This window comes from Kryptolebias marmoratus, linkage group LG12 (assembly GCF_001649575.2).
Source record: "Kryptolebias marmoratus isolate JLee-2015 linkage group LG12, ASM164957v2, whole genome shotgun sequence".
NCBI lineage: Eukaryota > Metazoa > Chordata > Actinopteri > Cyprinodontiformes > Rivulidae > Kryptolebias > Kryptolebias marmoratus.
Window position 1 is genome coordinate 12,442,511 of NC_051441.1, and position 14,803 is coordinate 12,457,313.

Genomic DNA, 14,803 nt, shown 5'->3' on the forward strand with positions numbered 1-14,803 from the left:
ATGGATTATGTGTTTAGTAGAATAAGCATTAATGTGACTTGTTTTTCTCCTTAAACAAATGTGACATTTTGGGTTTTATTTTGTTGCTGCTGATAGGACATTAAGCGCTCTAACCACTTCCCTCAGCTCCCCGGCGGGTTTAAGTTGCATCGACAGGGTTTGATCCCAGAAGCGTTGGTTGTGAGGATGTTGGAGTCGGACGTGATAAAAGATGTTTTAACAATCAAAAACAACCAGAGCTTCTTCAAACTTTGCCATGTTGAGGAAAAACGTGCACAAAATTATGGTTAAAAGCAGCTTGTCAGTTTATTTTCTTTCTTTTTTTTTTTTTACTTTTTTATTTATATTTTATTGTGCTCCAATGCACAAATTGTTTTGGACTTTAAAAGTTTTTTTTTTTCTTTCTTTTTATTTAAAGAGCCATTTTTTTGTTTGTGTTGTTTTTTTTATAGCGCATCTGCTGGTTAAGTCGTATTTGTTGAGGATGAACTGAAGGCGAATCGATGCTTGGAGTATATACCTCCAGGAGGAAAACAAAATTACAACTTATGTTTTACTTTGATACCAAGGCTGGCAACTGAATTTAATCTAGTAGCATTTTTTTTGCTGAACAGTGATGCAGGTTTTCTGTAACTTGATGTATCCCTTTTTACTTATTTTTGTGGATAAGAGGAAAAAACTAACTTCTGAGCTTTGAGTTGGCTGGGATATCTGTATATGATCACACAATGAAACAATCTTTGGAACCTGATTTACTTGTGCTACTTGTTTCTGGAGCTCTTTAACAGGAAAAAAAATGGAATCGCCACTCTGAGTACGCTCATTGAGCTGTTTTATTCTTTTTAAATTTCTACAAAATAAAACAGCTGAATACAAATCCTGGAGTGCTGGAGGCTGTTTTATTCCACCTGTACCAGGAATTAGATGAGTATCTTAACCAAATTCCAAAAATGATGTTTAATTAAAACTAAAAATTATTACAATTATATCTTTTTTTAAAATCAGTCTTGTGCTCATGAAATGTTGGGGGAGTAGCACATCACACACAAAAAAATATTTAAAATGCTGAAAAATAAGCAATAAGTTGCCATGTGGCATGAATACAAAATAAAACAAACCATAAATGAGCTGAGTCTCTCACAAATTACTTAAATTACAACAAAAAAAAGTTTAAAATCTTGAAATTGGTTTAATAATTGAGGATTTTATGGGTTGCACACTTTGATTCCTAAGCTGTTCCACAGCTGGTCCATAGTGATAAATAGTCTTTAAAAACTAAATGTTTTGTAAATTACACGATATGAAGTTTCACTAAATGAGAATAAAGTGAACTTGTCAGAGAGAAATAGTCACTTTCCTGAAATCTACTAGGTATTCAGGAAAATAAACTGCAGATGGCTTTGACTTGAAACTAGTATGTGTATTTATTTTATTAGAAGATTTTTAGACATAAAAAGGGATTCAAGTCATCAGGTTTTCCATACAGACTTGGCTGAAAAAGGGATAAAAACGAGTGTTTTTCAACGACGACACTTTTACGGCAGATAAAAATGCTTTACGGCAAATACAATAAAGTACTTTATTACCTCAAATAATACATTTAAAATGACGCTACGAATGCTTACACGCACATTTTGACAAGTTTACGCGTTTACTGACCATGAAGAGGAGCTACAACATCGATATTGATAAAATATTTATATTAATAAAATATATGTCTGCGAGCTACAAGCGCAACAGTCGTGCGTGACGCGATGACGTCACGAGACGTCTTTCTACGTCGGAAGTTGTGTTTTGAACTGTTTGACAGCAGACAAACGGCAGAGCTCATACAAGCCTCGGTTTGGGTTATATTTTCACGCTGTTTTTTTAAGTCAAAGGCTCGTTAATGGTAACAGTAAAAGCGAACCATCGTTTCTCCAGCTTAGTTATGCGTGTCGCTGTTTTCTAGCAATATATTGTAAACTACATGTTTATCTACAGCTGCTGCGGTTACAGATATCTACAGTTAAACCTAGTTTTAACACCCAGTTTCTCAGTGTTGCTTTTGCAAATGCACGGGCTTAGCTAAAATCTATTTTTAGAGTTAATATTTACGAGATGTCATTGTTTTAGTTTGCTGTTTAATACATAGTGGCTTTCTCTCGGTGAGTGAGTTAGTTGGTGGAGAAATAAGGTGATGTCTGAGATCAGAGTTAACCTGACTGAAGCAGGAACACACGATGACCCTGATGGACCCTGTCCTGACCCTCTGAGACCTCCTTGTACTGACAGGCCAGACCTGCAGGGGTAAGGTGGTTTTGTTTTGTTGTTGTTTTTTGTCTCCCAGTGATCTGATTGTTCATGTTGAAATAAACATCGAGTCACATTGGTTTTCATGTTTGCTTTCAGTCTCCTGCCTGCTGTCAGCTCCTCTTCCACAGATGTCAGCCCCTCGCCTTCAGCTGGGCCAAGCGGCTTGTTGTCATTACCATGGGAGATCTTAACACACATTGCCTCACACCTTCCTGCCCAGTGCGTCATCAATGTGCTGCCAAAGGTCAGGTTTAAAGATTCCTGAGCTTCCTGAGTGACTAAATGTAATAACTTTTTTTCTTTTGCACTTTGGTTATTGACTTTTTTACATTCTAAATCAACAATTAACAAGGAACAAACACCCCCTGACAGTAAATAAAATTAAACATATGTCACGCATGTACACACATATCAAGTCACATCCCTGTTGTGCTCAGTTCATGATCTGACGAACTGTGCCGTTAACTTAGAACAGACAGGGTTATTTCAAATAATACAGCCTTACCGGACAAAGCCAACCTGAATTTTCTTTTCCCAGTTTAAGTAAATAAAGAACCTCTCTAATCCAGTTTGTATATGTAAGTGGAGCTGCAGATTCAGTAGTAGTAGCCTCCTGACCAGCGGTGCTGTGTGTGCTATCAAGTTGTTTTTAGTAGGAGAGAGAGCAGGTGAAGTAGGCCACAGTCCAAATAAGGCTGTTAATGCATTAGGAGTGATATCCTCTACAAGGTGAAAACTTGGTAGCTTTATGTGTAATAAGCAAACAATCCTCCGTTCTCTTACTTTGAGGGGATTGGAGCTTTTTGGTCTTATTTGTGATTCCTTCATTTCAGGTGTGTCACATGTTGAGTACTGTGGGTGAGGACAGCACCGCTTGGCAGCTACGGGCACAGAGGCTAATAGGGTCAAGAGCCAGCTTTCCCGTAGGGCCGCGGGAGGACTTTGACTGGCCCACAGCTTGCCTGGAGATCGAGCAGCTCATAACCTGCTGGACGGGCGAAGGGCAACATAAAGCCAGACAGGCTCGAGAGAACGAGGAGGAGAGAGATCGAGTGAGGCTGCAGAGAAGGGGGCCAGCTGCGGAGGAACAGGACGATGCCGGAGGAGATGAGTTAGAAGGGGTGGGCGTGGCGGCACAGGAAGTAGCGTATGGTGCTAATGAAGGCATAGAGGTAGTACTGGAAGCTGAGGATGGCGAAGTGCAGCCAGTCTTAGATGGAGACCAGTTGGCAAGATTGAGAATCGAATTAGAAGACAGGCTGGAGGACGGTGCAGGAGAGTTAATGGAAGATGGCGGGATGGCTTTGAACGCTAACGGGGGGCAAGATGCATTTCTTCACGACCGCAACGACTTCATGAACCAGGATAATGGAGAACAGGTAGAGATGATCAATCATCGAGCCTCAAGAAGCCCGAGCCCACCGCCAGCTTTGGAGGGCATCACCCTACCTTCAAGTCACATCGCCCAGGTCAACTCAGTCCTCCTCCTTGATGGGGAGGGGACTATCTGTGCCACGGCTTCCAGAGACTGGAATGTGAAACTTTGGGATCTGCAGGCCGGCTCTAATGGCGCCCTGCTGTACACGCTGGGACGGCAGGGCGACTTCAGCTCCCATCGAGGCTGGGTGTGGTGCCTGGCATCTGAGGGTCCCCTGTTGGCCTCGGGGGGCTTTGATAGCACGGTGAGGCTGTGGGATCTGCAGGCCGGCGGTGCAGACAGGGGCCTTATCAGGACTGGAGCTGCTGTCCTCTGCTTGTCCTGTCAGACGGACATGCTGCTGGCTGGTACTTTTGACAAGAGGATCAACATGTATGACACCAGAGGTGAGGAGGTTTGATATGCTGTGGATGTTGCCCAGAATTCATTATGTGTTCATTTCATAAAAACGTTTCAGAGCCACTTAGCACCACTTTTAAAATTAATGGGAAAATGCTTGCTTTAGACACTGGTAAATTTACTAAAGAAAGAAAAACCCACAGTGGACAGTGAAATGACCTGAAACGTAATAAAAAGGAAAAATATGACTAAAACTCAGTCATTGTTTTTCAATTGTGGTTTGCAAAACTAATTTAAATACAAACTAATAAACTGGCCATGACAAAAAAATGTAATCTCTAGTAAAGATTGAAACTCATTTAACCAGAGGGACTTGGTTCTGTTCTGGGCTGCTTTGCTGCATCTGACACAGACTATCAAGGCCTTTTGGAAGCAAAATGTGCTGCTTGGTGTCATAAATCCCGGTCTCGTGGGTCCTCTGACAAGAAAATGACCCAGAACACCCAGCTAAAACTACCTAAGAATGGCTCAGAACAAAACGATTCTGAAGTGTCCTTCTGAGCCCTGATCTAAATCCTGCTGAACATCTGTGGAAGGAGCTGAAACATCTGGAGAAGGAACCTGAAACGGGTGGAGCAGTTTGCTCACAAGGAGTGGGACAAAATACCTGTGGACAGGTGGAGACGTCTCCCAGAGAGTTACAGAAATCACTTTATTGCAGTGATTCCCTCAAAAAGTTGTGCAACAAAATATTAAGTTAAGGCTGCCATTGTTTTTGTCAAGGCCAGTTTTATTAGTTTGTGTTTTAAAATAAGTGCTTAATTCAAGAGCAGTGACTGATTTTCATTAACTGATCTTCAGTAATTTTTTCTTACTTTTGTTAGTTTCAAGTAATTTTTTTCTAATTAACTAACTAATGAACTTGTGTTTTTCCTGCAGCTGCTGAACCACTGATTAAAAGCCTTCGCCTCCATGGGAATGCTGTGATGTGCCTCGCTGCGGACGACAAATACATCATCTCTGGGAGCAAAGACTGCACTGTGGCTGTGTATGACCGCAGGGCAGGCAGAGGCTTGAAGAAACTGCAGGTAGAGCCAGAGACCGACACTCGCGTTGCTCGGAAAGGTTCTGCTTTGTGCCTGAACGCAGTCACGTGTGCGATTTCTGTTCGTAGCTGGGCTCCTATTTGCTGTCCATGAGCCACAGTGGTTCTGAGGTGTGGGCGGGAGACAACAGAGGCATGCTGCACTCCTTCTCCATGCAGGCTGGGACTTTGAAGCTCCTGTCCCAGTTTGATGTAGGACACACGGCTCTGGTCACTGGGATCCACAGGTCTCTGGGAAGCCTCTACAGCTGCTCGTCTGATGGAACCGTCAAGGTGAGCAGAGTCACAATCTGTCGAGCTAATTCTGCTGTCGAGCAGTGTGGCCCTGTGATATTTTGTCTGTATTGCAGGTTCATATCCCCTGTGGACCTCCAAGGACTTTATGTACTCTGCATTATCAAGCTGGTGTCCACGGGGTCAGTGATTTAAACCACATCTTTAGCTAACTGAATAATAAAATTCTAATTTATGACAATGTAATTGTAATGATATATTTACATTTTTATCGATGCATAACCTATTAGTTAGAACTGTATTATCACTTTTTCCAAGCAAATGTGTTTTTTTTCTTAGTTATTCCTAACTTCTTTATTATGTTCCTATCTTTTTGTCATATTTCCCACAACTACTCGTGTCAACTGGCAGCTGAGTGCGGAGGCTGGAGTCCTCGCTGTGGCCTCTGGGGACGTTAGTGTGGAGATCTGGAGACCCAGAAAGTGAATCTGCAAGAGCTGCACACTTCATGGGAAGACTAAAAACCGAAACGTCACACGGGCTGAACCCCCCCTGAGGCCGAGACTACTGACCAGATTCAACATTCCCAGGGTTTTTTGTATCTAACCAGGCTGACTCACCCTAACAGTAAAGACTGATACTACCAACACTGCTGATGACCAATGTTGTCCCACTCCCCTGACTGACGTCATGCCAGGATGAACCACAGAGGTCTTGATAAAGAACCAACACTGCTTATATTAACTTTAATTTATACTTAATATAACTGTCAGTTAAAGCCTTTGGAATTTATGAAATGCTTATAATTATACTTAAGTATATTATAGAGACATCTGACAAAAAGATATAAAAACATTGAAGCAGCTAACATTGTGAAATCCAGTACATGTGTCATTCTGGAAACTTTTGGCCATGGGTAAAGACTTGTTTTTGTTTCACTTTTAATTTTGCGTTTATATGTCATTGAGTCATTTCAAATATGTTACAACAGCTGAACTTTATTTATTGTGCGTCAGAAATGTTGTCGCTTCCGATTTAGTGTTGAAACCGCAGACATTTAAGTGTTTATATTTATGAATTACCAAACTCCTTTTATGGTACATTTAACAACAACAACAAAAAAAGCACATCTGATCACATACAGTGAAATGTTTGTTTCTGAGTTTTCTGTAACAATAGTTGTGCCATTAAATCTCCTGAAAGTTCAGTTGAATTCTTGTCCGGCTTGGACGAGCGGTCCACCAGGTGATCTCAGGTGATCTCTGGAGTGTCAGAGCAGCACGCAGCTCTTCTTGTCTTTGAACGGGTTGGATGAGGCGGAGATGCCGGTGATCAGTGGGTCGCTGCGCCTGTGCTCCTGGCAGTACTGCACCAAGTCTGCTGCTGTCAAGGAAATCTACTCCAATAAAAGACAGTTCTAGTGACAGTAGCACAGACTTAGTGATATCATAGCACACGTTTATACGTTTTTATCTGTATAAGGGGGCATTTTGTGATGCAGCACGAGTAGTTAATATTTTTACGTACCTTGAACCTCTCCATGCTTGCCTCAATTCGAAGCTGGTCCACCAGTTTTTGTGTCTGAATGATACTGTTGCTGCTGCTGCACATCTTTCCTGACTTTACCTGAAGTATGAAATCAGAACAAACTGATCTGTTTACTGAGCAAAACAAAACAAAAACAAAAAACAATCTTCAAACCCCAAAAATTGCCCCAGGAAAAATAATTAGAGCAGTGTTTTACCTGGTCCAAAGAGTCAGCTCAGGCCGTGCAGGACAGTCTGCTCAGAAGGGCTCCTGACTTTGGATTTTGACCTGAGTCCCCTTTTTATTCACCGTTGGGGAGCATTTCAAAGGCTCTGTGATGGAAAAGGTCAGGGCTGGAAATGTCACGAGCATCACACGTCGCTCCACAGCCTCTGATGATGAAACAACGTTATTCTGAATGATCTCCAGGCCGGCTGTCTGCGGTAAAGCTGCAGTTCTGTGTTTGTGTTTCACCAATGATCAACTTGTCCTTACAAAATAAGAGCTTTACAATGAAAATTACAATTAAAAAAGATTTCTAGTTGAACATTTGAGTTTAAATTAATATAAAAACTTGCAGGAGCATTCTAACTGGATACTGAAAATAAGTATTTAGATGCATTTAAAAGGTTTTATTTGCAGTGCCAAAGGCAACAAAAGCAGCAATGTAAGGGTCCTGTTGTTATTTTACCTAATTTTACTGGAGCTTTAGTATACAAAATGCTGTAACTTATGCTTCTACATTGAATCTATGGTTTATAGAGGTAGATTTTACCAGCAAAACTGATTTAACAAGCTTCTAAATACTCTTTCCTTTTTAAACAGCAAATTGTAAATTTAGCTTGCATGCAAAAAAAAGCTGAAATACTTAACTAAAAAAAACAAAAATAAAACATTTAATTTATAATACAGGTTTAACAGTGTACTCTAATGGCACAAAAGTGAAAAATGTAAAAATAAATATTTATAAGTGTAATTAAAAATTAATTTATGCATCGAAACAAAGATATAAACACGAGTAACATTTTTTTTTTAAGTTTTTATTTTATTGGCAATATAATTATTTTCGCTTGGCTCTTGGCATAGCTTCAGTTCGACAGTTTGTCCCTTTGCGGTTTCCGTAGAGAAACAGGAAGCTCGCCGGTTCCTAAAAAGTACACACGTTTTTATTATTTGTGTTGTTGAGTTTAGTGACGGGAGATTATTATTTAGCAGCTTTCGTCAGATAACGTCTCCTCGAGTATAGGTATGTTTTCATGTTTGTATTTAAATGTTTATTTGTGATTTGAAACTTTAATAGTTCCCAGCATAGTTAGCTAGCTAGTCAAAGCTATGCACGTACACTGTATTGCCGAAAGTATTCGCTCACCTATCCAAATCATTGAATTAATTTAGGTGTTCCGATCACTTCCATGGCCACAGATGTATAAAATCAAGCACTTAGTCATACATACTGCTTCTACAGATATTTGTGAAAGAATGGGTCACTCTCGGGAGCTCATTGAATTCCAGCCTGGGACCGTGATGGGATGGGCTCAGAGGATGCTGAGGCTCATGAAGCACAGATGTCACCAATATTCTGCAGAGTCACCAGCTACAGACCTCCAAGCTTCATGTGGCCTTCAGATCAGCTCAGGAGCAGAGTGTAGAGAGCTTCATGGGTTTCCATATCCGACCAGCTGAATCCAAGCCTTCCATCACCAAGTGGAATAGTCGGATGAAGTGGAGGGAGTATCATGGTGTGGGGTGGTTTTTCAGGAGTTGAAACTGTTACACACTATATTGCCAAAACTATTTACTCAACTCCCTTGAGTGACGTCCCATTCTTCATCCACAGGCTTTAATTTGATGTTGGCCCACTCTCCGCAGCCAAACTATATTATAAAAGTGAACAATGCCACTATATTGAAGGCTTTAAAAAAAAATTGTATTCACTTTTTTGGTAAAAGTTTTATCTTTTTAGTAATTAACATATCTTTCTTTTTACTCAATAATAAGCAGTTATTTATAAATATTCTCTGATTGTTCAACTTTACCATCTGATCAGTTCTTTATTTCTCTGATCTGTTGATTTTTTTTAAAGCACTTAATTTTCCAATAATAAAGTGTGTTTTTATCTTTAAACCCTTTTTTCCGTCCTGATCTTGTTTCCTTGTGCATTTTGCAGGAAAGATGGCAGACCAAGCCCCATCTGTCGCCATGGAGGCCGTCCTGAAGTCCAGCTGCGAGCTTCCCGAGGACTCGCTGAAAATCCGAGGCTACGACTTCAACCAGGGCGTCGACATGAAGGCGCTGCTGAAGTCCTACCTCACCACAGGCTTTCAGGCCAGCAGTCTGGGTTTGGCCATCCAGGAGATCAACCACATGGTGAGAGGAACGAAACCCCGTCCGCGGGTTCAGATATCAAGACTTTAAAAGCAGTTTCGGTTCAAACATGACTGGAACTCGTGCGCCACATCAGGTTCACGTATGAAAACGAATCTAACCAGAAACTCGACACCCACAGATAGAGAAGCGTCTCGAGCCAGCGGAGGAAGTTGACGAAAAAGAGTCTGGCCATCCCGCCCCCAAATCCGGCTGCACCATCTTCCTGGGCTACACCTCCAACCTTATCAGCTCTGGAGTCAGGGAGAGCCTCCGCTACCTGGCTGAGCACAGAATGGTACGAGCGAATGGACACACGGTGCAGGGCGTTTCTAAAACACGCAGCTCATCGGACACAACCGCAGGTGATCATCTGAACCTGTCGTTTCAGGTGGACGTGATCGTGAGCACGGCTGGAGGCATCGAGGAGGATCTGATCAAGTGTCTGGGTCACACCTACCTGGGAGACTTTAGTCTGCCCGGTAAGGAGCTCCGGCTGAAAGGCCTCAACAGGTTGGTCACTGCTTGTAGCACTCCCAACGATGCTGTCACACTGAACATCAGCGCAGCAGGAGGCCTAGCTTTGTCACCTCAGCGTATAAATATATATATATATTTATTTAAACCTTCACTTTGCTGTGACTGTTAGGCAGATATAGCTGTTAAAAATATTTGGTCCAGATCCAGATTCAGTTCTCGGCTGAGTTCGTGTATCTGTAAAAACTGTGTTAAAAGCAGCTCCTCTGTCTTATTTGCTCTGAGGGTGAAGCAGGTATTAAGTGTAGTTTGCATATTAAAATAATAATAATAATAATCAAAAAGAATGGAGCTCAGCAGAGAGGGATGGAAGCGGTGTGTGAGTTGTATTGTTCAAATTTTTCAGATAAACTTATCTTTTTTCTCAAGGTTCCTTACTGAAGTTCATTCTAATGAGTTTTTGAACATTTTAGCAAACTTCTGTTTCACTTTTCTTGCCACCAGTTCTGCGAAGGAAGAGGTTAAATGTGCTTTATATTCACTGTAGTTGTTGTCAGCAGCCAGTTAGCTGAACTTTGCGTTAAGTGGCAGAACACCAACCTTGGCAAAAAGCACAAGAATACGTGTGAACATTTCTCACGATTCCAGCAGTTTTCATCTTGTCAGGTTGCAGAAAACCAAAAACGGCTACATTGAAATTGCAGATTGTAACAGGGTAAAATGGGAACACCGTCAAAGAGGTTGGTCAGTACTCTGATCAAGTTACTGTACTGATGAGCAGCGTTTGTCCCTGTCGGTGTGTCTGACCCTCCTCCGTGTAGAATAGGGAATCTGCTGGTGCCCAATGACAACTACTGTAAGTTTGAGGATTGGCTGATGCCCATTCTGGACCAGATGTTGTTGGAGCAGAACACAGAGGTACCAAGATGTCTTCTTCTTTAAAATATTATGTCTGTTGAATACTCAGAAATGTTTTACGAACAAATAGAAATGATTGTTTTGTTCAGGGCGTCCGTTGGACTCCTTCTAAAATGATCCATCGGCTTGGGAAGGAGATCAATAACACTGAGTCTGTCTACTACTGGGCCTACAAGGTTAGTCGTGAACTAATACAAAAATATGTCACATTTTTTTATTTTAAACTTAGCTCCTTTGTCGTTTAAACTTATTTTGCAGTTAAATAAATAATAAAGGATGAGATGTTTGTTTTTGCCTGCAGAACAACATTCCTGTGTTCAGTCCTGCGCTCACAGACGGCTCTCTTGGCGACATGCTCTACTTCCACTCATTCAAGAACCCCGGCTTGATTTTGGACATAGTTGAAGGTAGAAGCAGCCGACTCAGACCCCCCCCTCAGTGGTTAAAATCGTTCTCCTGATGATCATGGCTCTTTTTTCAGATATTCGAAGGCTGAACAGTATGTCTGTTTATGCCAAGAGGACAGGAATGATCATCCTGGGAGGAGGACTGGTTAAACATCATATTGCCAACGCTAATCTGATGGTAATTAGATGTTTCCACACCCACACACGATCAGGCTTTTCTTAAACGTCAACAAATTCTTGATAAATGAAGTTTGTTACCAGTGCTGGGATATAGTTGGGTGTTTTTACCTCAGTACAAATTCAAGGTAAATAAATATTTTCATTCTTGTGGTTCAAATGGAAATAAAGATGCTAACTAATTATTTGTCCTTCAATGAGGATGTTTGCATTAATGCAGCAGCAAAGTGAAAGGTAACGCAATAAAGAATAAAAATAAGGAAAGTGTAATAATTAATATACAAGTAGTTATTTGTAACGGTTAAAAATAACCATTTAAATAATTTTTAAAATTTGAAATGTATTATTTCTACTTGAGTAAAAGCTGCTCCTACTTTTTCTTCCACTTCTTTGAGTTTTTTGTTGCTTTAAAAAGCTGTAACATGTGGAACGTCTGTCCTCCCTGCAGAGGAACGGAGCGGACTACACGGTGTACATCAACACGGGTCAGGAGTTCGACGGGTCGGACTCCGGGGCCCGACCCGACGAGGCCGTGTCCTGGGGCAAAATCAGAACAGACGCCAAACCTGTAAAAGTAAGTCAACCTCTCACATCGTTTTTGACCCGACGGCCGAACCACCAGCATCCACTCGAACTGATGTCAGTGTTTTGTTTTATTGTCAGAAAACTTCAGATTTATTTACTTTTAATGATGTTTTACTTTTGTCTGCTTTTTTAAAGAACTGTTTTCAAATGTATTTATTTATTTTAGTAAGAAAACAAAACTGTTTTCAGTGGATTTTTGTCAGAATTATTTAAAACAAGTGCAGCTAAAAAATTAATCATACACTAAGACAGAAAAAACAGTGATGTTATATGTTAATGGAAATAATATAGCCAATAGAAATTACATTTTATGATCGTAATTTTAAAAATTTGCAGCACTTATAGCTTCATAAAGTGACTTTCAGACCTAATTTGCTGAAAACCAACATAATAATGTATTGATTTTAGTCCTAATTTGATATCATTCATGTGTGTGAAAGTTAATGTTAAAAGTTTTAAACATGTTTGTTTGTAATAATAAAACATTTTGATCATAACAGAAAGAAGCCAAATTAATAGTTTCACTACAAATGAAGCATAATAAGTTCAATCTGAAGCTTTGAGTTGTAACAGGACCTGTGGTTCCTGCTTTTAGCCACAAGGTGGCGATATTTGTTACATATTTGGTGTAAAAATGGAGTGTTGAATCAAAGCTCCAAACCTGTAGTAAATATAAGAAGTGAAGGCAGGTTTTTAGTCTGTTGCATGTTGAATATGAAGGTTAAATTGTACGTTTTGTCCTGTTTTTTGGTTCCCAGGTGTACGCAGATGCCACTTTAGTTTTCCCCCTCATCGTGGCCGAGACCTTCGCTCTGCACGCCGACAAGCTGGCTGCTGCTCAGAGAACTGATTAAATCGCCACCGCCTTACCTTACACATCGAGTTACGAACAACCACCTGTTTCCTCTGCTTTACTTAAGTTTCTAACATAAAACACAAGACAAATCCCCCGAACCTCGGTCCGTTTATAAATGTGTTTCAGACACATTCTGATAATAACTTGTTCAAACAAGTAATTTTTTTTTTCTTTCCCTTCTCGGCTGACAGCTGACAGTGTGTGTTATGTTATTGCCTGTACCGAAGAGACATCCTAGAACGCAACAAGTTTCAGCTGTAAGGGTGTGTGTCAAAGCAAAACACTGCACGTAAATACGAGCGTTATTCTGGTGATTTGAACGAAAAACAAACGAAAAAGATGAACTAAATTTCCAGCTGATATATGAAGACTGTTGTCTTTTATTCAGACTCTGAACTGAAAAGGGTTCGATATTCGTGTTTGTTTCAATAACACCTTCCAATATTTAATAAAAGTTTATTTTCTTTTAGTAATTGTGAAACATCTTTATCACCTGCTGCTTTTTTGCCCACATTGATCTTTTACTAAAGTATTTTGTGAACCACCGGTCAAATTGGAGTGAAACTAAACGCAGGATGCTGGTCTGCAACAGGCCGACGTCTGGGGGCCAGCTTGGTTCAAGATGGCCACCGCAGCCAGTCAGCATTAACCAACACAAAGATGGCTGCAACTTGGCCAGTTCTACAGACGCAGAGCTGCAATCTGGAGTGGGAGTAGCTGAGAGTCATTCACAACAAAGCGTGACATTTCTCCACTTAAAGTGATCTCCGTACGAACCTCTTGAGCATGAAAGGCGGCGGGCGACATGCATTCCTTTAAAGCAATGATTCCCAAAGTTGGGGTCGGGACCCAAAAATGGGTCACCTAACATCAAGTAGGGGTCCTTAGATAATCTCCAGACATCAACCTACAATTTAAAACCTGGTTTTTATGATATATTTTCACCATAACTGTGACAGAGAATTGAAATACAAATCATAAATTGATTAAAAAAATAGCAGAATGGATGTTAGGGCTGTTTGTGTTGTCGTTATGCTCTTATTTAACAGGGTCAGTACCTTTTTTGGATGTTTAAACAGCCAACAGATGGGCTCACACACCTTTGTCACTATTAATTTATGGGTTGAAAGCTGAAGTTTGGGAACCACTGCTTTAATCAACGTCTGGCCTTTAATCTATTTAATCTCCCTTTTAATTCCAGACTGAATTTCCTCTCACGGTTTCCTCTCTTTAGGGCCTCAGTCAGACGTGAAATGTAAGAAGCGACACGTCTCTTCAGAGCCGGGTAGATGTGAGTTCGCTCCTGTAATATTCTTGACGATGTGGTTAGTGCTGACTCATGCATGTAGTCATTCGCTCCCGAAAACACCCGTAACACAACCAACCACATAATCTAGTAACAACGATGGAGACGCTTCCCCTTGCAGTGCGTGGGTCTGTTACGGTGGGAAGGGATATTTCCTGTGGCTAATCAGCGTTCACGCGGCGTTCCCTCATGTTTGTAGTCTTTGGAATGGGAACGTGGAGCAGCTCTGCTTTAAGCTGTGTGTGAAATAATTTCACCAAGGCCTAAATTTGTTTTTTTGTTGTTTTTTTTCCTCGAGAAGACTGGCTTCGGGCCGCTGTATTTTTTTTTATAAGCGGTGACCTTTTCTTATTTGGAAACGGAGATGGAGAAGTGGAATCGGAGCAGGGATAAGGTCAGCTTTCCCAAAACCTCAGCTCCGTGTGCTTCCACACGCACGTAAGAGCTGGGCGTTCCCGTGTGCGCCGCTGCAAACGACTTTTCCATCCAGCTTGTCTGCCGTTTCCAATCGGCGGTGGCACTGTGTGACTCTGTTTACTCAGAGGGCTTTTTTTTTTTTTTAAAAGCAGATGTTTGGTTTTTCAGTCCTATAGAGGCACGTGTTTGCTTTATGCTTAGCTGAGAGATTACAGAGAGACCAAGTGGGCTGGAAAGTGAAGTTGAGACCCTCCACGTGTTTATGTGTGTGTGTGGATGAGCTGTAGTCACGCTATGATAATATTGTGTGGCGCCTGCTCAGTGCAGACAGTGTGTGTCCCCCCCGCCCCCACCCCCC

At 41.1% G+C, this 14,803-nt stretch overlaps 3 protein-coding genes across 4 annotated transcripts in view; 2 read left to right on the forward strand and 1 right to left on the reverse strand.

Moving 5' to 3' along the window:
• Positions 1-169: 169 nt before the first annotated feature.
• Positions 170-6,618, forward strand: fbxw9 (F-box and WD repeat domain containing 9). Its single transcript, XM_017421985.3, has 7 exons — positions 170-2,289; positions 2,392-2,539; positions 3,129-4,119; positions 5,012-5,160; positions 5,247-5,450; positions 5,528-5,593; positions 5,823-6,618. The coding sequence occupies exons 1-7, from the start codon at positions 2,180-2,182 to the stop codon at positions 5,895-5,897; spliced, it is 1,743 nt and encodes a 580-aa protein (XP_017277474.1). The 5' UTR covers positions 170-2,179; the 3' UTR covers positions 5,898-6,618.
• The window catches only part of si:dkey-117i10.1 (GGL domain-containing protein), a 17,525-nt gene continuing 9,093 nt past the window's right edge, over positions 6,372-14,803 (reverse strand). Inside the window, exons 3-5 of one of the 2 annotated variants that reach the window (XM_017421987.3) lie at positions 7,156-7,330; positions 6,939-7,037; positions 6,372-6,807 (exon numbers count right to left, since the gene is read on the reverse strand). In XM_017421987.3, coding sequence (XP_017277476.1) covers positions 6,682-6,807; positions 6,939-7,022 — 210 coding nt within the window. In that variant the 5' untranslated portion in view covers positions 7,023-7,037; positions 7,156-7,330 and the 3' untranslated portion in view covers positions 6,372-6,681. Of the gene's footprint in view, positions 6,808-6,938; positions 7,038-7,155; positions 7,852-14,803 lie in introns of those variants that run through there. The other variant, XM_037978511.1, reaches the window with a different exon arrangement.
• Positions 8,042-13,203, forward strand: dhps (deoxyhypusine synthase). The gene is made up of 10 exons (XM_017421986.3): positions 8,042-8,184; positions 9,106-9,305; positions 9,445-9,600; positions 9,694-9,815; positions 10,601-10,697; positions 10,787-10,873; positions 10,999-11,104; positions 11,179-11,282; positions 11,730-11,855; positions 12,625-13,203. The coding sequence occupies exons 2-10, from the start codon at positions 9,111-9,113 to the stop codon at positions 12,718-12,720; spliced, it is 1,089 nt and encodes a 362-aa protein (XP_017277475.1). The 5' UTR covers positions 8,042-8,184; positions 9,106-9,110; the 3' UTR covers positions 12,721-13,203.

Bases quoted from the DNA above. Each gene is read 5' to 3' on its own strand.
- fbxw9 (XM_017421985.3), top strand. From the start codon at position 2,180: ATGTCTGAGATCAGAGTTAACCTGACTGAAGCAGGAACACACGATGAC. The intron at 5,451-5,527 runs GTGAGCAGAGTC...TCTGTATTGCAG, and splicing joins CGTCTGATGGAACCGTCAAG to GTTCATATCCCCTGTGGACC. The intron at 5,594-5,822 runs GTCAGTGATTTA...GTCAACTGGCAG, and splicing joins ATCAAGCTGGTGTCCACGGG to CTGAGTGCGGAGGCTGGAGT.
- dhps (XM_017421986.3), top strand. From the start codon at position 9,111: ATGGCAGACCAAGCCCCATCTGTCGCCATGGAGGCCGTCCTGAAGTCC. The intron at 9,306-9,444 runs GTGAGAGGAACG...CGACACCCACAG, and splicing joins TCCAGGAGATCAACCACATG to ATAGAGAAGCGTCTCGAGCC. The intron at 9,601-9,693 runs GTACGAGCGAAT...CTGTCGTTTCAG, and splicing joins ACCTGGCTGAGCACAGAATG to GTGGACGTGATCGTGAGCAC.